Below are 24762 nucleotides of genomic sequence, written 5' to 3'. Positions count from 1 at the left end.
AGCACTGGGAATAAAATAAAAATCAAATAACTGGAACCTAAAAAGCCCTGAGGTTTATATTTATCCATAGTCCTGGGCAGTGCTGTTTACTAGGCAAAGAAATGTGAATTCCAGTCAAGTTAACAGTCAGATCAGGACAAATAATTTGCAAATGTGAGATCTCTTTTTTTTTTGTTTATTTTTCCCCATCACTGTAGCTTGCTGTTCTCTGTTTTAAGGGAGGACCTTCAGCTCAAGTGCTGCCAATACTCTTCTCAAACAAATCATGTGTTTAATTATCCTTATTGTCTGAGGCCAGTGCGCAGACAGAACACCATATGCTTCTGTTGACTTGACCTCCTTAGTTGTGGGTGTCTGGATTTTCTGATATGTTATTCTTTTTATTCCTTTTATCCAGGGGAATGTTCAGACCCCCTGTCAGCCCTCAACATTGGAGGTTTGACAGTGGTATGATAATGGGTTTTATAACCATGTAGGAAATTTTCTAAGTTGTGATCTTTCTGTATTGAAAAATTTGTATCTAGATGCAAAGGTGTGTAATTGCATCTGGAAACATTTAGACTGTTCCTGGTTGCTCTGTCCAGCTATGAAAATACCTCTTAAGTAAATCAGTCATCAGTTATCACCATTCTAGTTTGGCTTCTTTGACTATTTGATTGCTTAGGTTTGTTTTTCCTCTAGGAAAACGTTTTATTCTGTGGCTTTTTAGAAAAAAAATTAAACAAACCGATCTGCCTGATGTATCACTTCATGCTTCTATTTTGATTGGTAACCTGCATAATTTTTAGTGTATTTATGGTAAAGATAGAAAAAATGGGAGGGGAAGTGGATTTCAGGGTCTGATCTGTTTTGTACTCCCATTTTTCTGCTTTCTTTGTATATGTGAAGTCTCTGAGAAGGCAGGGAGTTCTACTTTTTCGAGGGAATATTTACAGGTAAATTGATTCTGACATTTACAGTTCAAAATAGAAAGGTTTTACCAGTTGATATTACAAAGGATCATATTCAGGTTTGCTTTAAAAATTGTAGAGAAAACAACTTCGGCTCCTGCTGGAAAGGAATGTTTAAACAAAAGTGTCTAGACTGAATTGGATCAGACCCTGAAAGTTTCAAAGCAAGCGCTTCAGACTTGTGCTAGTGATTAGTTGGAGAGAAAAAAAAAACATTATTTTGCTTATAGAGATCCTTGAAGCACAAAATGTGAAAAAATTGCAATGAGAAATTAAGTAATCAAAATTGAGGTTTTTTTTTAAAAACAGGAAATCCTGCAAATCCTTCACTCAAAACCAAGCTGTTCTTTATAATGACAGCTACTTGAATAAGCACTCTTTAAAATACTTCTGGTCCTAATAAGTACATTACTATGTGAAAAACAAGGGCAATAAACAGTAGCTCTACTGGGTTGTTTTGGTAGATTGAAATACTGAATTGCTGAAATGACCCTTCAATTTGAGTAACAAGATTAGGGATAAAAGAATGACTTGTCCACTTGCATCTTGATTTTGTTTGTTTCCTGATGCAAAAAATGTTTTGTTATGATTAGTAGGATGTATTTTTTTGTATGTGAATCATTTGTCTTTAATTTCACAGAGTATTATAAAACAATTGCATATTCTCTAATGCCTTCAAAATAATAAAATAGCTTTATGAATGGGCATAGCTACAAACTCTGTAACTAAAAAGGCCCATAGGATAAGTGTTCAAAGAGGACTGATAAAATTTGACCTTGAGCAGTTTTCTTAAGAGCTTTTATTTATAGCATGTCTGTTGTTAGCATTTACAGTGTACTGCTTTATTCCGTATTTGCATGGTTGATTGCTTTTCTGCCTCAGATTTTATAACTCATCATAACTTGTTTATAAAAGGTTTTAATTTCACTTTAAGACTGGGGGAGCTAATAAGCTTATGTTGAGTAGTCATCCATGGTAACATTTCAAGGACACCATATATCAGCTTTTGACCAGTTTTGAGACAAAATCGGAATCTGACTTGTAAGCACAGTTGAGATTTGCTTTTTGGGAACAAATTTTGTTAACACCTTCTTTATTCTTCACTGTTCAAAATTTCTGGTTATAAATATGATTTGTGCCTACATACAGGTTTTGACACGTGATAGTTATCTCAGCTTGCTATGTTTTGCTGTTTTTATAAGTCTAAATGTCACAGGAGGATTCTGGAACATCTTTAATATCTCTCTTGTGTGGACATAGCTTTTTGTCTATGCCTGTGTATTGGTTAGACAATTCCTCTGCTCGCGTCTTCTCAGCTGGACATCTGAGAATGCAGTGCTTGATTTGTGCCTTATGAATATCTTCTGAGCTCTGGAGTCACTTCCAAAGGGCAATGGGAGCAATGCTTACATTTTCTTAGTAAATGCCACTATGTGTTGTCTGTGCATCTTTATGTGGATGCTGGATGATTCTATAGTGCAGTAGGAGCAGAATTTTGTATCACACCATTAGGTACTTGTACTTATAGTTCATTTTGCAAAACCCATGCAAAAGAGGAAGTCTAACCTTTGTCAAAAAAAGTATCAGTTACAAGATGAAGTTGAGAATTACTTAAGTGCTTGTGTAGTAAGAATTGCTTTTTATTTGCTGGAGGAATTCAGACCTTTTTTTGGGTAGCATTGGAAATAATTTAGTCTATCATATATTAGTGTAGCAGGATTTTGATTTAAAAGGATATTTGTTTGTGAAGGTGACTCTTTGATCAGGTGATACTACAAATGTGATAGCTTGGAAGGTACTTGGATATTATGGACCAAACATGGTCTAAAAAATACATCTTGAATACATCTTTGAAGTGCGGGTATTGTCATGACTTTCTGGATACTGGTGTCCTTGATATTACAACTTCATGGATCACATAAAGCATCTGAATGGATTTTATGGGAAGTGCAGAACTAATTTTTTTACCTTATGTAGCTCAAACAAAGAAATGTTCCTGTAAAAGCTGTGCCAGATTGAATTGGCTGGCATGCTGACAAATCCTTAATTCAATAAAGAGTAACCTCCTCTTTCTATACCCACTGACTCTATATAAAACCCAGTGTGGAAGCACTCTGTCCATTAAGAGTTCTATTTTTTATCAACATGTAAACTGATCAACATCCTTGATGCAAGTGTAATGAATTAATACATAAAGCTTGTTAGTGTCTCTGATCCATGGCATGATGGTAACTACTGTAGGGTTTTTATAATGGGAGCAAATGAGTTGTGGCATGACTAATCACAGAAATACCTGAATTAGCACAGTGTATTCTCACAGATTCAGATGTTTATTTAATGGCATTTTAATAACTCTTCAACAGAGTACACAGAAAAATGAGACATTTGCTGTGCAACCTTCAACTTGTGAAAACTGAAAGGGTTGTCATTAGGGGGGGCCATAAAACTTAATTGTTACATTGGTGAACTTAGAACTGTTGCCAGTCAGACACTGTTGATTTGAATAATAATGTAAATATTCCCCTCTTGGATAGAGGAGATGTCTTGTTGCATCAAGTATCTGTTGCTTCTCTCTGTCTTTTACTCATGGAATATTTGTGTGCAATGCTTTGTTGACAGCTAAAGACTTTTGTCTGTGTGTCAGATGCAGTCAATACTTCCTGTTGTTATTTAATGAAAAAAGGGGGTGAGGTTTCAATGGTTCAGTTGGGTAAGGGCAGGAAATATAAATCAGGCTGACAATTAATTGGTAAAGCTAAGCTCTCTGCTTGTCTCACTGTCTTTTATGAGTGCCAAGTCTTTGGCTGGTTACCTTTTTGTCTTGTGGCAGATCCATCACTTTGGGTATTTAGCTGATTTGTGCTTTGAAAGAAAGCTCCACTGCCTGCTCTTGATATGGGAAGGTCATAAAGCTTTTTCTGATCTTCTTGTCTGATGCATCTGCCTTTGGAGACAACCAGCCATACTAACATAGAGCTCTTGAGTAAATTATAGCTTCCCTGTTTGTTTATTTATTTATTTATTTATTTATTTATTTATTTATTTATTTATTTATTTATGTGGATATAGCCACCTTAGTTCAATATGTTCAATTTCCAGTTGTGGAAATAGCCTGTGACTTAATGTATTTGTGAACCTGCTTGATTGATAAGATAAATAACAGCTTGCAAAGCTTTCATATTGCTTTTTATGTTGTAGGTGGTGCTGCTTTTAGCAGACAGTAAAAGGCTTTCCCTGAGGAAAAATAGCAATACTGAGAGTCACTGAAACATTCTTGAGGCTTGTAAGGGTCTTCATGCAATCTTTTTCTACAATACCCCTCTACCCCAAAATAAACCTAAATGGTTGTGTATATTATACAGCAGACAGAGATCCTTTTTTTTTTTTCATGTAGGGAGTGGCAGGGGTTTTACTGGATTCACAGGGTATCATAGTGTGGCTGTTGTAGGCCACATGGAGTCAGACATTTTGCAGAGGTTGCCAGGAATGCCAACTTCCCTTTTATATGGTTTTTATCCCTTTTTCCTTGTCCACTGTTTAGCACATTTCTTGAGAGACATCTCTATAGGGTCAGAATACATCTCTGATTATTTGATATCTGTACCTCCTTTCCCTAGTGCAATGTAACAAAGAAGTTGGGTGATTCTGTAAATGTCTGCACTCAGTTTAGAAGTGCATTCAAGGTAGTTTCTTCATGTAATTTTCATGTTAGGAAAGAAAGGACTGTTTCAGTTTGAAGGGAACTGCAACAGTCATCTAGTCCAGCTGCCTGACCACTTCGGGACTGACCAAATGCTAAAGTATGTTCATAAGGTCATTGTCCAAATGCCTCCTAAACACTGACAGGCTTGAGACATAAACAATTTTCCTTTTGCTAAAAAAGTAACGTGAACAAAAAACTAGGCTGTGGATGATTTTTATTGACACTGAAACTAAATAGCCTTAGAATCCTTTGGTTGTATTTCCAGGGTATTTTTTTCTGTTTTGTTGTTCTGTGGATGTTTCATTTGGAATTAGAATACAGCAAGTATTCTGCCATTGCCAGTAATGTACCTGCAGTTCAGTCTTCTGTTTCTATTTCAGTTGAGCTGAGATAACGTGCAGAATGCTTTTCTAAATTCAAACTACAGCATATTTTCTTGTTCCTTTACTTTGATGGCCTCTTTTATTCCGAGGGAAAGCTCTTTGCTGTTAAAAAACATGGGTTGAAGTACATAAACAGATTAGACAAGAAGTACAAAAACTTGAACTAAGAAATTAGATGTATGCTAAGATGTATTAAGAAGCTCCACACTGAGCTTAGGAAGTAAGCCATTTGGTTTAAAACTTTGCTTGTGAGTTGTCGAACTTTGGAGAAAAAAAATCAAATTATGTAGTCACGATTGTCTTGTGGCTAAGTGGAGAGTGGACTGGGTTTATAGCTTAGGCAAATGGTGTCTTTTTGAATGACTTTTTTTTAAATTGTTGTTTAGTAGGAGAACTGTAAATAACGCAGAGACGGAAGAGTAGGCTGAGAGCTGAGATTTCATCTCTGGTCAAAAACTTGCAGACCTCCATAGTTTGATTTGAATTTTTACTTTTCAAGATACTGCATCAACTTTCAAGTGAGCTTGTCTACATTCTAGGTTCTGCATATTTAGAAGAACATCTTGCAACAAGGGGAAAAAGTTGATAAAGTACTGATTGAGTTGACATAGTGTTAATTTTCCAAGAAGTGAGCAACATCAGGCCAGCTAAAATATTTAGGTTTTAGGTTCTGCAGTTTTGCTGAACCAACTAGAATTTTAAGAGAAAATTATGAAGAATTAGTGCTTTCAGTTCTCAAGTAATTTCTTAACAAGATATTTTCATTTGAAGTATGAGGGCTAGTTATTTTTATTTGATCGTTTTGCCTTCCAGACCAAAGTGTGGAAAAACATCACCTTCTCATCTCAATGTAAAATAGTATATTATTTTAAAATAAAAATACGCCTGTATGCTGAAACTCTTGGATGCCAAATGTGTGATATTGACTACAGGTGCTGTTCAAGGGCCAATAACTTACTGTCTGAATTCCTTCCTCTGTTTTCTTAAATTACTCTAGATTTCAGCATAAGAAAAGTGATTCATAATGTTGTAGAAAAAGAAAGTTTTTTCATCGTGGTGACCACTGATCTCTGTTTCCTCTGTGGTTTTAGGCTCAGTGTTTTTCTTTTTACTGTAACAGCAATGAAAAAAAGTGTCTGCATACTTTTTGACAAGAAATCAATTTCTTTAGGTTTTAGAGAAACATCTGAACACTAAAACACTAAATGGCCAAATGTATTTTGAAAATATCAACTACTGTATTGACTACTTTTTGTATATACAATGCTTACAAGTCAATTTGTCATAGAATGGAATATCTCAGTTGTAAAGGACTTACCAACAATCATTTAGTCCCACTGCCTGACCACTTCAGGGTTGACCAAAACCTGAAGCATATTATTAAGGGCATTGTCAGATGCCTCCTAAATACTCTAGAAAGGCTCTTCAGAAAGCTTGTTCCAGGGTTTGACCACCCTCTCAGTGAAGAAATGCTTCCTAATGTCCAGTCTGAACCTGCCCTGGCACATCTCTGAGCCATTCCCATACATACTGTCACTGGATCTCAGGAAAAAGATGGAGGCTAAAAATAAACCTTGAATGCCTCTTCTTTGTCTTCAACCCTATTAGTCAGGTGACTGTAATAAAAAAGTATTGGTCCAATGTTTTCTTTAGACCTTGTTTTCCTATTAATGTACTCACCAAAGTCCTTCTTGTTGTCAGATACAGCACTGGACAGTTTTAACTCTAATTGAACTATGGCCTTTCATCATACATACACATTTCAGAAAGACTGCCTTGAATTTCTGGAGAAGCTTCTCCATTAAAAATAGGTTATTAAATTTGTAGGCTCATTCCCAAGTCCTCAGGAGTCAGGAACTCTGAAAAATCAGAGTATTTATAAAATCCTGATACCTTAAGGGATGCTTTTCTAAAGTCTGGGATAGGTGGTGACCACTGGTGGTGGTACTGTAAAAGCCTAAGAAGTATTTTCTCCTTTACAAGTGCCTTTCGGTATGAGATAAAATTTGATATATCTGCTGTTGTGGTTTTTTTATTTGTTTGTAAGTGATAAGTATCTGAGCAGTTGACCATTGAAATTCTGAAAGTATGCTAAAGATACAACTGTCAGAAATTTAAATTTTGTTTAATAGTACAGGCAGTCATATTATAAAACAAGTACCAAAAGGCCAAATTACATGTCAGTCTCCAAAACCATGAAAAGTGCTAGGTCTGGTAGTTTTAGGAAAAAGTTCTTTCAAGGAACAATTTTTTACTTCATTTTGCATAAATAACTAGAAAAATACTCAGAGGATAGTGGACTTAGAATCTTATTGTATTTGTAATGTTAGCATTTTCTGGTTTTACTTGACTGAATAATATTGTGACCTACTTAAAAAAAAAATCAGTCATACATTTTTGAAGGATAGGTCTCAGGACTTTATGCATCTTTTTAGAGTAGCCTCTTGAACCCAGATAGATCTGCTGGTTGAAGCAACCATGAGAAGTTGACTACTTGTTGTCTGGTATTTGTTACAGTAATCAATGCTTTTGAGATTTCAAGTACCATAAATGCAATACCAGTACAGCTCACTGGAAGCATCAGGACTGAACTACTTTCTTAGTTATCATTGGCAAGTAAGGATGTCCTACATGCCAGAAACTCCAGAAAATTTTCCTAGTTTTCTCAATGCTGCAGACTAAAGCACCAATTCCTGTTTCAAATAGCGGTCTGGATTCAGTCAGCTGAGTGTAGTGTGCCTAGCACTGTGTTGTGGGCCAGCATCTGTGTTCTGGGTTTGTTGGCACAAAAGCAATAACCCTTTGGTTTTAATGAAAAAAGGAAAATAAGGCTGGCAAGGGAAATGTTTTTAAGAGGTAGTGAACTGTGTTTTTATTTTTCTGTCTTCGAAACAGGACTTTTTAGTTAATTATATTTTCTAAACATAATCAGAACAGTGCATCCCAGCTACAAAAAAAGGAAAAAAGAAATGTAAATTGAAAGAACTTGAGGAAAAGCAACCTTATTAACAAGGGAAAGTTGACTCTAATTCCTTTTTTACCCCATGTGTTACTGTAATGTAGCAACAGGGGGAGATTCAAATTGCTTGCTGAACTTTTGCTTCTCTACCATTGCAATACTAAAAGACTAGGAATGGATAGGTGAATAACAAAAAAGATATGTCTGTGGACATCAGCTGAGTGGTTGGAATGTTGATTATGAGGTATAAAATGAGGTATAAAATTATGAGGTATAACGATACTCCATATCTTCAGATTGGCTGAAGGAGAGTGATAGTAATGATGGAGAGCAGGAGATTTGAGGAGATTATCAATAGGAAGAAGGAAGGATGAAAAATCTAGACACACTTACTTTGCTGGTGGAAAGGGTATAGGGAACATATCAGCAAATCAGTTTTGCTGTTTCCCTCGCTCTTTAGGTCCCCTTTCAAAGAATACCTGTATGTGCCAACATTAGCAGAATTTTGATTAAAAGTTTTGTTCTTCATTTCTCAGGCATTGACCATATCATTAGATTAAAACTTCGGTTTGAAACTGATATGTCTGAAATACTGTCAAGGTCCACTCATTCTTACAAAGTATTCAAAGGGGTCTTTCAAGAGGCATAACCTGTGCTTTTGTAAGGGACCACTCCCATTTGCCTTCTTAAAAGAAAGGGTTTGTGGGTGTCTGTTCCAAGAATGGGTTCATAATTGACTTGTGGTGCTGAGTAATCGGGACTCAAAGGTTGCCCCTGTCTATGGCTGTGGTGAGGGGTATACCCCCCTCAGTGCCTGCTTTGCATCCCTGTCTGGTACAGCTCTTCCCTCTGTATGCTGTGTAAATGCCCAGCTCCTCAGGTGGGATTGTTCTGGGCTGAGCCCTTCTTGGTTGGCTTTCAGGTGCCGCATAGCTGAGCTGTGTTAGACCCTCATTGAATCTGTCAGTAGGTGTTTGTTTCCAAAAATAACTAGGATCATCTTTTTTCTCTCTAGAAAAGTTGATTGCATATCAGCGGGAATTTCATGCGTTGAAGGAACGTCTTCGTATAGCTGAGCATCGCACTCTGCAGCGCTCTTCGGAGCTGAACGCTATCTTGGAGCAGTTCAGGCGCGCAGTAGCAGAAACAAATGGGAGTAAGAATGCAATGAATAATTTTTCAGGTACATACTGTATATTTTAATAACTCAGCAATGCCAATATCTCTTCTTATTACTGTAGAATAAGAAATTGCTACCAAGAAAGCCAAATGAAACTGTTCAGCAGTGTGATTAAAGAATGTCTAATATGTTATATCTGGTGTAGATTTTTTTGTTTTATGTTTTTTCCAATTTCTGTTCTTAATGATTCACCCACCCTTTATTCTTATTACTTCAGGGACTAAATACTTACTTCACACCTAGCTCCCAAAGCTGGAACTTTTGGTTACTTGGTTACTTATTTAACATATTGTGTATATTTTAACAATAGTTTACATGAGTTTTTAAATAGAGTTTGAGGGGAAAGGTGAGCAAACAGGAGAAATGGATGAACTTGAAACAATTCAAGTAGGTTCAAAAGTCAACTGGAAGACGTAAAAACATACAGACTAAGGTATTATGATTTGTAAGAGAAGAGGAAATAGCCTTTTTAATAAATATTGATTAAATGGTAAACTGGTAAAGTCTTCTGGAATTTTTTAATCATTTTGGAGACAGATACTCAAGTTTAGAGAGCTGTGTATGGCAGTATTAGAGAATGACCTTGCACTACTCATCAGATTATTGGAATTAACTTTTAAAATCACACTGTTACTGCTTTAGTCACTCTGATTTTTCTAGATGGAAAATGAATAACAAATAAATATAAAGTTTCTGGCAAGAGGCCTGATTTGGAAAATGCGGAAATTTCACTGTATTTCCCTAATGAGGAATTTAAAACCAAAGAGTTTTGCAAGTCAAAAACCAGTTTTCTACTTGCATTTGTTCTATAGGCTACTATTTTCTATAGATTTTTTTTTTTTGGTGGGGGAATGGTGCTGATACTAATGATGAATTGCTGTCCTATACTAATGGCCTGTCCATCCTGATCCCAGTAGTCCCCTGGATCTCTAGGAATTGTATGTTTAAGGGGTACATTTAACTTAGGCTGTAAATGTTGTCTTCCTATTCTGTGTGCATGCTTTTGCTGTTAAAGTGAACAACCATGGAGGAAGTCAAGTAATTTTGATTCTAGATTTAGGATGAAGTTATTACCACATTTGTTTCTAGAAATTACTTAGCTTGTTTGTAGGCAATATAGTGATATGAAGTTATTCTCTTCTGATACTGATTCACATTTTTTTACATTCTACCATCTCTGGATCCCAACTGGGATGGACCTCCTTTTTCCCCTGGGCCATGGTGGGAAGTCAGCTGAAGTTGAATTCCTGAACTTTTGTGTTCAGAGCATAATATTAGATAGATTTGTATTAAGTTTAATATACTTAAGTATACATAATACTATATAGCATTTTTTGTCTTTGAAGCTGGAAGAGTTCTGGATTGTTTTATGTAGATCTTTATCGATTCATGCACAGAGCTGTCATACTTTGACAGAATTTATTCCAGTTTTTGCAGCTGAAGCTAAAAGAAACGTTGACAGGAGAAGTAAAATATACCTGTATTGGAGTCTATTAAAATAAGCATCTCTACTTATGGCATGTATTTACAAGCTGCTTTTCACGATTTGAAGAGTTAGGAATTTAGTTTCACACAAAAATAAATGCCAAAAAAATCCCGAAACATACCAAACCAAAATCCATAACAAAACTCTTTGTAGAAGCTGCACTCAGGATCTGAGAGGAATTACGTTTATGGCATTACTTTTCTCACATCTTCACAATTTTATCTTAGAAACCTTGAGTATAGTTTTTTACTTAACTTGATATTATAAAGCCCGTAAGTTTTCAAAGATCCATATGCTATCATATGTGTCATTTGAAATGAGTTGTTTTCACACTTGATGCAAGAAAATCAACATGCACAGCAGGGGAATTTGAAAACTGTTGTTTGCAACTTTGAGAGCCACCTGGACATCCTGAGAGGCAGTTACTCCAGAAAGAGCAAGAATTATTTTAAGTACTCTAATGGATAAATTAAATTTGCATTAGCATTTTTTTTTTGGTAGGAATACTCAAAATCTCAATTGTATATTTAATGCTACTTTTATTTTGAATCTGTGTGCAATGTATTCCGATATGTATTTGTAGCTTTGAAAAGTTATTTGCAGTGGCATCACTGCATGGTGATGAGCTCTGTAAGTGCAAGTAAAAAATAATCTAGATAAATAAACCACCCATTTTGATTCATTTTAAAAAACCCTCAACCACAAACCTATCAAACCCCCAAAGAAGCAGAGCATCCTTTACTTCCGTAAATTCACTTTACTTCTGTAAATCTTACATATCTGTAGCAAGGTCATAGGTGCAAAAGAATCTCGGCCATTGTGCATTAAAAAATCAAAATAAGAAAATACTTCCTTTGTACACAAGATATAATGACTCAGAGAAGTGTATAATGCGTTCTGGCTCTCAGTTAGGACCAATATTGAAATTTTAAAGTGTTTACCATTGCTTAAGGCTTCATATTGTTTTCTGCATTACTGATTTCCTGTATGTTTGCAGATGAGACGCTGAAATTGTTGAAAGAGCTAACAAGTAGAAAATCTCTTCAAGTGCCAAATATCTATTACCATTTGCCTCATTTGTTGAAAAATGAAGGAAGCCTTCAACCCTCAGTGCAGGTTGGCCTTGGAAGGACAGGAGGTATGCTGATAACAATGGTTATTTCATATTTTATATCTGGAGGACTTTCTAGCTTTAGAAATATAATTTACTGCATTACTTGGTAGATCAAGGACATCTCATTTAACTTGTGTGATATTGATATCCTTCGAATTCACACTGAATTCAAGATGAAAGGAGCTTGGTTTCAGCTTTGCTCTTTTCTGCATAACCTCCATCACACCCCATGCCCTGTTAAAGTACACGTTAAGAAGCATTTAGTTTGGATGAATTTTTTGTAACTAAAAAGAAACAAAGCTCGAGCATTACAGATTCTGAACAGCTAATGGATACATCCCTTTGGCTTTTCAGATTTCTGGGGCAACCATACATGGATATAGTTATTTTAGTGTTGATGTTTCTGTTGTTCTGAACAGTATATTTCAATGTATAAATTCAGAGTTGAAAGAACTAGGATAATCAGATATAATTGCATCAATAAAATCTGGGCAGTCATTGGAGGGGGACAAAAAAATCAGTTTTGTGCTGCAATATTGTTGATGTCCTTTTGTTTTTTCCCTCTTATTCCTCACAAATTCTGAGCTTTGGCCATTAGGATAGCTACATGGGATCCCACTCTTGAGCATATAGCCAAACCAGGCTGATTATACCTCAAAGTGTGTGTGTGTGTCTCTAAGCTTGAAGGCCGCACCAATAAATCCTTGTTTCTCTCCGTTCTACCTGACTTGAAAGACTTCTGTTATTGTCCACTAGATCCTTCTTTTTTTTTTTCCTTCCCCTCCTGGCTTTTGAAACAAGCAGTAGTTACTCTTGGCCTGTATTTTTTTATTACTTCAGTAAGTTTGATTGTTCCTTATTTTAACAGAAGGCATGCCTGCATTACAAATTTGTGGGCTTGAGCCATCGGTTTATTTTTCTGACTATAACCACCTTTTATTTTGATGTTATTCAGGGAGGAGAAATCTAATATCCCTTTATTGTTTTAAGTGAAGCCTGTATTATATCCCACTGGGAATATACGACAGAAATTTAGAATTACAAATTAGAAATTGGAATCAGGTTTATTTATTTAATTAAACAGTGGGAGGAAATTCAGCGTTTTCAATTATTTTCCCATCTTTTCCCTTTCCTGGTCACTGTGATTATTTGAGTGTTTGTTTTAAAAATTCAGAGCTTGTTAATGCGCAGTTGCTAGGCAAAGCAGGCTCTATATGGAAGGATAAACAACATTATTAATAGTTGTTTAATATATTTATGATGTGGTAAATCATTTCGCATAGGGGGCTCAGAATGGTGATGCTGTCTTCATGAAGTCTGCTTTATCCTTTTACTGCATTCCTACTGCTATCTGCTGTGTTCCCATTAGGTAACCAGCCCTGTGTTCAGGGTAGGGTGCAGAAGAAAGAGTATGGAAAAGTTAAGGAACACGGGAGTCAAATGGCCAGCTGAAAGATGGTGTTAATAGCATTGTAGCTGGGGCTGTATTGCTTTGCATTTGGTGCACCTTATCTGATTAATACAGTGGTTGTTGATTGTTCCCTATTATATTGGGTTTTGTGTGACAATGTTTTGGTAACGGGAAGCTACGAGGGTGGCTTCTGTGTGAGGATACCAGCAGTTTACCAACAGCCAGACCAGTGCCACTGGAATAACAGATTTAAGAGGGGGGAAAAAACTGCACAAGGGCAATTGGAGCTGGAGAGAGGAGTGAAGGAGTATGAGAGAGAGAACTGCAAACACCTAGGTCAGTGCAGAAGGAGGAAGAGGTGATGCCATGGATGCTGGAGCACAAATTCCCCTGCAGCCTGTGGTGAAGACAATGGTGAGGCAGGTTGTCCCCCTGCGGTCCATGGAGGTTCCTGGTGGAGCAGAGATCCATTGGCAGCCTGTGGAGGACCTCACTAGAGCAGGTGGATGCCCAAAGGAAACTGTGACCCTGTGGGAAGCCCACAGTGGAGCAGGCTCCTGGCAGGACCTGTGGTCCTATGGAGAGAGGAGCCCACACTGGAGCAGGTTTGCTGGCAGGACTTATGACCCCATGGGGGACCCACACTGGATCAGTGTGATCCTGAAGGACTGCACCATGTGGAAAGGACCCACGGTAGAGTAGTTCATGAAGAACTATGTCCATGGGAAGAAGTCAGGTTGAAGAAGTTCATGGAGGACCATCTCCCATGGGAGGGACCCCATGCTGGAACACAGGAAGAGTGCGAGGAGTCCTCCCCTCAAGGAGAAAGAAGTGGCAGAGACCATGAGTAATGAACTGACTGCAGCCACCATTTTCTGACCTCTGTGCTGCTGGTTGGGAAGAGGTGGAGAAATCGGGTGTGAAGTTAAGACTAGGAAAAAGGGAGGAGTAAGGGGAAAGGTGTTTTAAGATTTATTTTTATTTCTCATTACCCTAGGCAGATTTGATTGGTAATAAATTAAATTAATTTCCTTGAGTCTGTTTTGCCTGTGACAGTAATTGGTGAGTGACCTCTCCCTGCCCTTATCTCCACCCACAAGCTTTTTGTTATTTTTCTCTTCCCTGTCCAGCTGAGGAGGAAAGTGATAGAGTGGCTTTGGTGGATACCTGATGTCCAGTCAGGATCAGCCCACCACACTTGTACAATAATCTGGCATGTCCAGGATTACTTTTTTGTTTGCTTTGTTTGTTCTGAGCATTGGTGGTGATTATGTTAATCATGCTCCTGATGATGGGTGGTATATTTTTAAACTATTTTTAATTACTGTTGCTCGACCTTTTAACTCTTTGCATTTCTTAAGCAATGCTTTATTGCAAGATTTTTGTTTTCCATTTTGTGTATGAAGTCACTGAAAGTATGTTTCTGGTTTCTTTTGATTTCAGTTTCCATTGTAATGGGAATACCTACAGTGAAAAGAAAAGTCAAGTCTTACCTTACAGAAACGCTCCACTCCCTTATTGATAAGCTGTCCCCTGAAGAAAAACTGGATTGTGTTATGGTTGTCTTTATAGGAGAGGTAATCACTTAAATATTCTTACACAATTTCTAACCTGTCTTTAATTACAAGTAACATTCCTTTCAGGAACTGATGAGGATCTACTTCAAGATATAGACAGATGACTGTCTTCTTCCAGGAAAAGGAATAAGTGTCAATCTTGGGTTTCTGAGAAACAATCCTGAAGAGCCCAGCTTTGTCTATTTATTAAGGGAATAGTGGGCATAGTTTAGTGGATTGGTTATTTTACAATTTTTCTTATGCTTATACATAGTGACAAAGATGTGCTAATCACCTTATTCCTTCAACATCAAAATAATGGCTAAGGAACTCTGGTGTCCTAGGGGAGGATTCTTCCCATTTTCTTCATGCTACTGCTTAGTCCTTTGTCAAATGAGTGCTCCAGTTTGAGATGTTAGGCACAGATTGTTACTGATTTTATTTTCTGGACAATGTGAATGTTTGAAGCCCAGACCTTTTTAATGGATTAATTCAGTGTTCAGTTGGACTGTTTGTTCAGTTTGGCTCTGATTTAGTGGAAATCAAATTTAGGAAATTGGTAGAGTGCTTTCAGAAATAATTCAGTGGGCTGGCAATTGCGTGTCCCTATTTTGTTCTATGTCCTTTTCTTAGAAATGTGATTTGGACAGTGGGAAATGTGTATATATGTTTGACCTTCATCCATCTAGCAGTGTAGTGCTCTACTGAAACAGTCATTTATGAGTGCCACAGATGAAAATTCAAATCCTTAATTATAACTGAAAATGGTTTTAATTCTGTGAGCCGATGTCCATTCAGGGTCAATCAGTGGAAACACAGATAGAACTACAAGTATTAAAATGCCTATTATCATCATATTTTAAAGCTTTCCTTGAAAAGTTTCTAAACTTTTTACTTGTATCTGAGAACTGTTTCTTAGTGTTTTCTAATATAAATTGCTCAATTTTCTTTTTCTTGATAGTCAGTCAAAAACTATCGGTTGAGAGTATCAAGGAAACAGAATTCATTCTGAATTACTGGAATGCTGTGTTTTTCTTCACATTAGTTGGAGAAATTTTATTGCCTTTTAGTGTGTTTTCTTTTCAAGGTGTAAAACCGAAGTTTTGTTTGTTTTGCTTAAGGAGGTCTGAGCTATGAAGACTGTTATCACTGGATTCTCTGTCTTCTGCAAGACTTGGAATAGGAGTGGTGTCCCCAACTGCACAATCTCTGTTTGCCTTAGACAAGCCATGTTGCTGTACCCAAGTTTATCATAGCTAAATAACATTCTTCCTTTGAGGTGATGTGAAATTCTCTTTCATGTTGGGAATGGTTCTACAGAAGTGACTGCAAAGGAATGGAACATTTTAACATGGGAACTGTTGTTTCTGTGCCCATGGAGAATTGTGTGGTTTGCTCTGGAGTAGGATACGGTTACCCTCTCTGTCTTATCTCTATATCCACCTTTTTGAGAGCAGTATTACCTGCTTACTCACATACCTGCTTTGGGCACTGCATGCCATGAATGTCTGGGAAAATCTGAAAGACCAAAGTTTAAATTCTTGTTCTGTTATAACCATTCCCTAGATTTGCATTTTTCTTTCTTTACTCCATTCAATTTTATATCTTCCCTGCCTTACTATTTCTTTGACCATATTTTATATTTTCTTAAGTTCTTATAGTTTGTTTTGTAATTGCTACAGGGAGCTCTCTGAATGATTAATATGGTACATTAAATACTTCATTCTGAACTATGCTGTGTTTTTTCTGATTGATGCTATATATTTCAGCTTCCTTCTGCAAGATGAAAAGTGTAGGTTTATTAAGCATTTTCTCTGGCTATTTGAAGGAAGGCCTACTCCTCTGGTAGACTTCTGTTTCTCCTTAAACAGAAGGAAAGGCTTTATCTTTTAAATAGCTTTGTCTGTGGGGTATCTTAGCCAAAAATTCCTGAGACTATTGCTGTCATTATTATGTGCAATAATGAAGGCTTATTTAAAAATACATTAAAACTTTGACCAACTCTTGTACTAAAAATAATGGCAAAAGTTTCTGAAAAAAGGTATGGCCTCTGCTCAAACATATGTGCAGTTTAAATACAGCAAGAAATGGTCATAGTGTTAGGTTATGTAATTTTGCCAACAGGCTTAAAATTACTATCCGTGTCTTGTCTATAGCTTGTACCAACAACAAAAAAAGCACAAGACTTTACAAATAGGTTTTTATGAGAAAATTATATGAAAAATAGTATTTTAAAGGGATTTTAGTATTTTTCTTGCTATCTTTATTTGAGAAATCAAATTGACAGTGTTTAAAAAGCATTGCTGGAAGCCATAGTCACGGACTGTAATCTTTCTGTGCCAAGCACCCTAAAATACTCTTCTAATACTGCTAATTTTTTAGTAGTTCAATCTCACTAATTTCTTGTAATTTCATTTTTTACTACAAAACAAATTAGAAGGCTAATGGCCTTCTGCAAACAGCATCAACAGTGTAAACAGATCAGCTAGTAAATATAGATGCATTATGGTTGCTAAATAAAGAGATCTGCATATTCATTTACTGTATGGATATTTCTCAGTAATATAATTATACACAGTAAATTTGCATACTGGAAGTTCAAGGAATTCTAAAATGTCTCAGCTGATGTGATATTTAATCACCAATTTAAATCATTAGTAGATTTGCTTGACAGTAAACTGTACAATTGTCCTTGTAACTGACATATATGTCTGTGTTCTCCAATTTGTGAAAATAACTTTATTGCATAATAATTTGCAGGTATTCATTAGGATGACTAATAAATAGGCATGATTCATTATACCCCTATACCTCAAAATCTTTTTATTCCCCCTCACAATGTAGCTCGTTCATAGGCTCATTAGATGACTTGAAAACAAACGATTCACATCTCATAAACCTGCTTTATATGAGAATTTGCTTTCAGACTCTAGGTTTAAAAAGCTATGAAATCCAGATGAAAATTGTTGTCTAGTATTTTTATTTAATAGGTTTGTAACAAACATGGTAAACATGGTTTTGAAGTACTTAACATGATCATAACAGAACAACAGACATGTATATACAGGCACTACTGAATATGAGAGAAATTAAAATCCTTTTCTGGTATCTAAACAGTTTATTTTTTTTTCTGTGGGGACATTTCATTTACAATGAAGAAAATGCATCTTAGACTTATTCTAAATATATCACATATTATTGTCAGTCCACTTCATTAATCAGAGATTGCACTTAGCACAGTCTTTTGTGCAAACAGTAATCAGTGTGTGCTGGAAAGACTATAACCCCTTGATTTGACCAAAAATGTCAGAAGGACGAATAATTTCAGGAAGAATTGGATGACACTACAGGTATGCAAAAGCATTTTGCTATTTCTGTACACTGCTGATTACATCTGACTAGGTAATAATTACCCAACCATTTGTTCTTAGAGCACTAGGCCACGTATTACACTTTCTTGCATATTGCCTATTTAAATCTTACTCTGTTGTGTCATGTATATACAGTTCACTTAAGCTAGAAAACTTGTATATCTTGATTATCTTTTGCTGTCACCATGTCATCTCTTTATGTAAACAATGGCTGCTAAATTATGTTGACCTTCAATAGTGTTTTCTCTGTGCTCCTTTTGTGGAGAATCTTTATTTCTTTGGAAAAGTTTCTGTGCTGGTTGGGTCAGTGTGACACAAGCACCCAGCAAGGTACCATCCTGTGTGCTGGTATGAACAAAGCCTCAGCAAATTAAGCCCTGGGTGTACATACTGGGTCAAACCTTGCTGAACCTGTTTTGTAGGTATGAACATTGCAGTGCAGCGTGTAAAACTTCTCCACAAAATAAACAAACCTGTATTTTCACCTCTTCTTGCTCTGGGCCTGAATTATAGTTCTCTTTGATAAGCAGCTCTCTTGATAAAAAACAAAAGAGTATTTCATCTGTGCTGCTCTCAACCCAGATGTATTAGCATCATCCCAGCTATACAGATGTTTCATGCTTTCTGCTAATTGTTGAAAACTTGTGAGCTGCCCCTTCCTGGAGCTACCCTGGAGAGTGTGTTCCTAGTCCTCAAAAGATCCGACTGTGCATCTTGATTTGGAAAAAGACCGGAAGATCTTGCCGTGTACATACATATATATGTATGTATGTAATATACGTATTTAAAAAAATAAAAGACAAAGCTGTTGTGCCAGAAGATGACATTATCCTCACCAAATAATAAAGGCCTACACAGATGGTAGCCTTTTTTTTGGACATTTCATTCAAAACTGATCAGGATAAACACACCTTCTAAATACACTGCCAGCTCTTGTATCTGAAAAGGTAGTTTGACCTGTCAGTGGGAATTTGAGGTATTTAAGCTGTTATTGCTGTCCCTGCTTCTTTGACACCTTATCTTTGGTACCCAGAGAGTATGGACTGCTGATATTGGTGACCGACATCGAATTTTATGCTCCTCTTTCCATGTCAGTGACTAGCAAAGTTTTTATGAGGAATTAAACCAATGATAAAAAATCTTTCTTCAATCTAAGAAAAGATCCTTGACATGATTTGAAAACTTCAATGTACCTGAGACAAATTTAGTATCTCAGCACAAAGATAAAATTCAGGATTGTGCTCTTTTGTCAAGCCCTAGGCTTGAATGACTGAAATGCTTCTCTAAGATACTTTCTGAGAAGCACCTGGGCCACAGTAACTACTCGATGCTTCTGGTAGGGGAATTATTAGTAGCCAGAGTTGTATCTGATCTCTTTGGGGACATCTAGGGTATTTGTGAGATGGGAAGTATTAAGTAATAATCTTATTTCAGAAGCGTTGTAGCAGGTGACTTCATATCTGTATGACTGACTGGATTGACACTTTTGAGTTTTGGACAACACTGTCAAATTTTTCTATGGTGGTCTGCCTTGACCTAAAAATAATGAGAACAAATTCCTTTTGTCCTCCAAATAAAGATCACATATTGTTGAAGGGTACTTTTGCCTGTCTTCTGGAAAACAAACCTTTGCAACAATTTACAGGCTCCCTCAAGGACAAGAAAAAGTTTTCCATGTTGCAAGGCCGTATATGTGCTTTCTTTCAGACTCCACAAACCAGGCTTCATCTGCAATATGCACAGAACTAGTAGGAGGCTGTACGACACTATCATAACTTGCATCTGAATGTCCTGTTTTGAATTGCCTTTTGATGTTTTTTACTCTTCTGGCCTTCTTAAGAGCTAAACTTGTTCTCTGATGTGGTGTTGTGTTTCACAGCACAATCCGCAGCCCTCATGATTGAGGAGCTGACATGCAGGGCACAAGGGCAGGGAGAAACCAGAGTATATTTGTATTCCTGCTATTGCTACCAAAGGCTTTTGCACTGTGAAACCCTGTCCTGGACTGAATTGGGTTAATCACAGAAATTACTAGAGAGAGAAAGATATTTCTTGCCTATGTGGTAGAGTGGGGGCTTTCAATAAGGGAGGGATGAAGTCATTAGCTCATGTAGGACACGGGCTACATTTTGCTTATGTAATATTAGATGTCTATGTTATGACAGTATTCTCATTCCTGTTTTTTGCTTTGCATCTTGTTCTCATGTTCCCTGTATTTAACTTGAACTCACTGCTTCAGATTTGAAAGCAGACACTATATTCCTGAAAATAATTTTTTTCCAGCTGCATTTGTTGAACTCTAAAAGATATTATTACCTTTTTCCACAGGCTTTATTTATATCCCTATGCTACTGCAACCACTGGAAGCCACTGCTGCACTTCTATTCCTAAGGGCTTTTTTTTCACTGAATAAGTATCCCAAAATAGGTGCAAATGCCACTTTAGTGGCTGTTTTTTCCTATGTAAGTTTTAGTGCCTTGTATATGGGTAAATATATTCATATGTACTTTCACTATTTCAAAGGCAAATATGCATTTTCTTTGCCTTTTCTGAGGACTGTAATTTCGCATTGTTTGTTATTATTTGAAATACATGGTAAAATTATCCTGCCCCTGTTCTACAGGGATGATGAAAGATCAAATAAAATTGTAGTAATTAGTAAGCAGTGAAATGACCTCACAATGGTTATTTCCCAGGGATTTTTTTTCCCTTTTTTTGAAAGGTGGTCTTGAATAAGTTAAGATTTACTTCTGGTAGATTTCATTTAAGAATTAAGATCTGGATAATCTAACAGCCTAGATAAACTACCAAGATGGTGAAAGGCTCAGGCACAAGACTTAGGAGGAGCTGCTGAGGTCACTTGGTTTGTTAAACTTAAAAGAGAAGACTGAGGGGTGACATCACATTCTACAACTTCCTTGAGGGGGCGGCAGAGGGGGAGGTGCTGATCTCTTCTCTCTGGTGACCAATGACAGGACACATGGAAATGGTATAAAGCTGCATTAGGGGAAGTTCAGACTGGACATTAAGAAAATTTTCTGCACTGAGAGAGTGGTCAGTCATGGGAACAAGCTTCCCATGGAAGCGGTCATGGCACTGTCAGAGTTGAAGAGGTGTCTGGACTATGCCCTTAGTCATATTGTTTAGTTTCAGGTAGTCCTGCAAGTGGCATTGGTCTTGACAATCCTTGTGGGTCCTTTCTAACTTGAGATATTCTATGATTGCACCTTTTTTTTTTCCTATGCATCTGCCACTTAGGACAGTAAATAAACTGTTGGTCTTTAGTGCCGCGGGTTTCCCTATGTTTTGAGAAACAGTCCACCCTCTGTCATTCTTCAAGGTATGAAGTAAGGATTTAACAGTATGAAAGGGTTTATTCTTAAAACTAGAAATCTTGAGTTTGTATGACACTTGGCTATCTGTTAATCAGAACTTTCTAACCTCTTGTTTTGTCTGCTAGCTAATATATTCTGCTGCTTTGCTGTGCACACACTCATAAAAATCAATAAAAAAGATTGGAAAGTTCACTGCTGCTCTGTTCTCTCTGTGTTTGTTATGAATAACAATGTTTGTTCAGATAAATGCTAGAATAATTGCAAACTTGAAGCACAACCTCACACTAGAGAAAAGTACTTTAGAGAACTGTAGTACAGTATTTTACAAAAGCTGACGAAATTTTAAAACTTATTTCACTGACAGTCTGAAACTTTAGTGTGTTCCACAACAGATTCTGAGGCTTTTTTTTGAGAGGTTCATCAAAGCATCAATATATGCATTTCTTATCAAAATTGCTGATATGAGGAGTTAAGCCTTAGATATAGCCATGTTCACAAGCTTATGAAACTCCACAGATCTCTTAAGCTAAAATCTTCTTTTCTTGCTGAAAGTTTAGATGGGCTCAAGAGGATGCTAACGAGGTATCTTGAAGATGAGTCTACTGAGGAATATTAAATACATAAAATCACATCTGTCTCAGAAGTAACCTGAAGGTAGTTGCAGCATGGATGATAGCAGAAGCAGATGTTGTGTATGCTTGTCCTGTTCTTACTTTTTGCTGTGTATCTATTCATGGCTGTCTCTGCTGGAAGCAAGGTGATGATGTGGATCAGTCTTTGTTCTTTATGAACAGTTCAAGGAAGATGTCTCACTGCAAGTGTTATTGCATCTCTTGGAGATCAGTATGCCTTGGAAGAAAGAACAGGCCAAAAGATTTGAACTGCTGATACTGAAATGACCACCCATGCTTATTTCATTATGAAATTCCCAGAGATTCACTCACCAGGACAAACTTGTTTGTAATGCTTTGTGTGATTCATAGATTCTTTTGGCTGACAGTGTTAACTCTTTGGTTGGGGACTAACACAATTTTGCTTTAATTTAATTTAGTTGCTTTAAAGGGATTTGTTCTTAAAATGTTCATTTATGCTTTTTTGTCATGGGTCTGAAACTCCTAGAGATTATTTAATCTTCAACCTTAAGAGTTTTACTAAGAAAAAATTACAGTTTTGATAGTGCCTTCAGATTTGGTAGATAAAAACATTCATAACTGTAGTCTTAGGTGTTGCACTGCTATGGGTGGGGTCACCAGTGACATTTCCTTTCAATAGTTAAAAGCAGCACTGATACCATGAAACAGATTTTTTCATCATATCTGTTATAAAGTTGGCCTAGTATATACCAGATGATATTCACTGGAAGCCTAAAGAACAGTTACACATTGTCTTTCAAAGGTGGCTTCTTTGTATTAATTTGGGTTTATCTTGTCCTGTTTAAGGTTCTTAAAGACAAGCAGTCTTATGTCCTGCAGGTTGATAAAGAGGACCTTATGTCTTATTTTGTCAAGGCAGTAAATACTTTCTTCCTCGAAAAGGGGAATTAGATTTTGGTCAATAATACATTTTTTTCTGTTGCTTTTAAGTTACTAACTGAATTTATTGATACTGCTTGAAAGATCCTTAGATTTAATCTAGCTATTCCAGATTTCCTTCCATTGCTACCCTGCAAAGTCTTCTATCTACCTAACTCCTGCCTTGCGTATAGTCACCGATTGATCAAGTTTATTGCATATTTTCATACATATTTTATGATGTTGTGTGAATTAATTTTGAAGTGCCACTTTCCTGGAACATGTCTACAGCAAAAGGGTGTTGGCAAAGATTCTATTTAGTGTTAGACTGGGCAAAGTTCTGATGTGGAAAGAGGACAGTCAACCTGCTGTCCTGAGGGGAGGAGTTTTGTGCTGAAGTCCTGGTTCTGAATCTCAGATGCTACTGGTAGATATAAATACAAATGCTTATTTAGAAATGATGGCAGAATACTAAGTTTTTAATGCATTTGATCATGTGAAAAATAGCATCAACTCTTCTATTCTGCATGTTCTTGTTCATTCTAAAAGTGGCATCTCCTTTTGCACTACAGTGGTGCTGTGATTGTTGATTCAGAAGGAAAGGTTACCTAGTAAACCAGCAGTTGTATTTGCTGTGTCTTGTGTTCAGAGCAGCTGAACAAGACCAGACCTTCTTGACTTTGTGTGACAGCAACCCAGATTACAGTATGAGATTGGAAGACTACAAGCTTCACCTTTTTAATGTGACCCTATTGTGATTGCAGCTCTGACTGGGAAACTGCCAACCTTTTGTGTGAAGGACACAGACAAATAGTGGAAATTAGGAAAAAAACCTCCTATTCCAGACTTTTTTTTGTCCTGACTGTGATGCTTTCTGTATAAGTGTGTAAGGTTTTAAAAGTAGTAGCAAGGCTTTATGGTAGTCTACAAAACAGATCAAAGCTATGTTCACTCTAAGGAGACTTGCACTAAGGCACAGGCTTGTGATCAAATATATGACTCCAGTTGGGATGAAGTTTGGCATTTATTTTAATTTTTGGAATACTGTATAGAAACTAGCTGTGTTTCTGCTGCGTGTGTGTAGGTAGATATATTTATATATAAATCCTATATTTTTCCATGCGATTACAGTATAGACTGTTTTACAAATAGTGGAGTTATTAATACTGGACTGGTGGCATGCCAACTGCAAATGCAAATTTTTGTCTTTTTCATATGATGACTGAACTGCAATTTCTGTATTTCTAGTCTTTAAAAGGTTTTGAAAAGAGAGAAAAAGAAATGCTTCAGTTAAAGATGGATATACTAAAATTATTTTTAGGTAGTCAGTAGGTCACTGATTTGCAAGTGTTGTACAAACGAGAAAAAGTTATGTCTTTACCTCCATTCTGTTAATTAAGTGTGCATGAACAATTCATATATGTATTTTAAACGCGTAGTGATTGTCAATGTCCATATGGACTTGCGAGTCTCCTTGTATGGAATTCACTGCAAGATGAGTTTTAAGTTGTGAATACCTTATCTGCTGGTTAGAACTTCTGTCCAGCACTAGGCGTAGCACTTATGAAGAAAATACATATGAAAATATTATGACAAATACTTTTTATTCACATATTCTTGTGGTATTTAGAACCTGCTTTTGAAAGAAACCCACTGTTGTTGTTGTCCTTTTTGAAAAGTGTGCGTCATTGGCATTATGTTGGATTTCGTAAAACTAATCTTTAAAAATAAAAAAATGGTGATTTTTAAGATCGAGGGATAAGCACCTTTATCAAACAAGATTAACAATTCTATAGAAATGCT

At 36.6% G+C, this 24762-nt stretch overlaps 1 protein-coding gene across 1 annotated transcript in view; it reads left to right on the top strand.

Annotated features, from left to right (window-relative positions):
* Positions 1–24762, top strand: part of MGAT4A (alpha-1,3-mannosyl-glycoprotein 4-beta-N-acetylglucosaminyltransferase A) — a 78636-nt gene that overhangs the window by 19258 nt on the left and 34616 nt on the right. Inside the window, exons 3-5 of the mRNA XM_027674879.1 lie at positions 9011–9178; positions 11659–11799; positions 14630–14763. Of these exons, the coding sequence (XP_027530680.1) occupies positions 9011–9178; positions 11659–11799; positions 14630–14763 (443 nt within the window). The remainder of the gene's footprint in view (positions 1–9010; positions 9179–11658; positions 11800–14629; positions 14764–24762) is intronic.

This window comes from Neopelma chrysocephalum, unplaced genomic scaffold (assembly GCF_003984885.1).
Source record: "Neopelma chrysocephalum unplaced genomic scaffold, ASM398488v2 Primary Assembly neopelma1_25, whole genome shotgun sequence".
In the NCBI taxonomy this organism is placed as follows: Eukaryota; Metazoa; Chordata; class Aves; order Passeriformes; family Pipridae; genus Neopelma; species Neopelma chrysocephalum.
The sequence above is the reverse complement of the archived record's forward strand: the minus strand, read 5'-3'. Positions and strand labels throughout refer to the sequence as shown.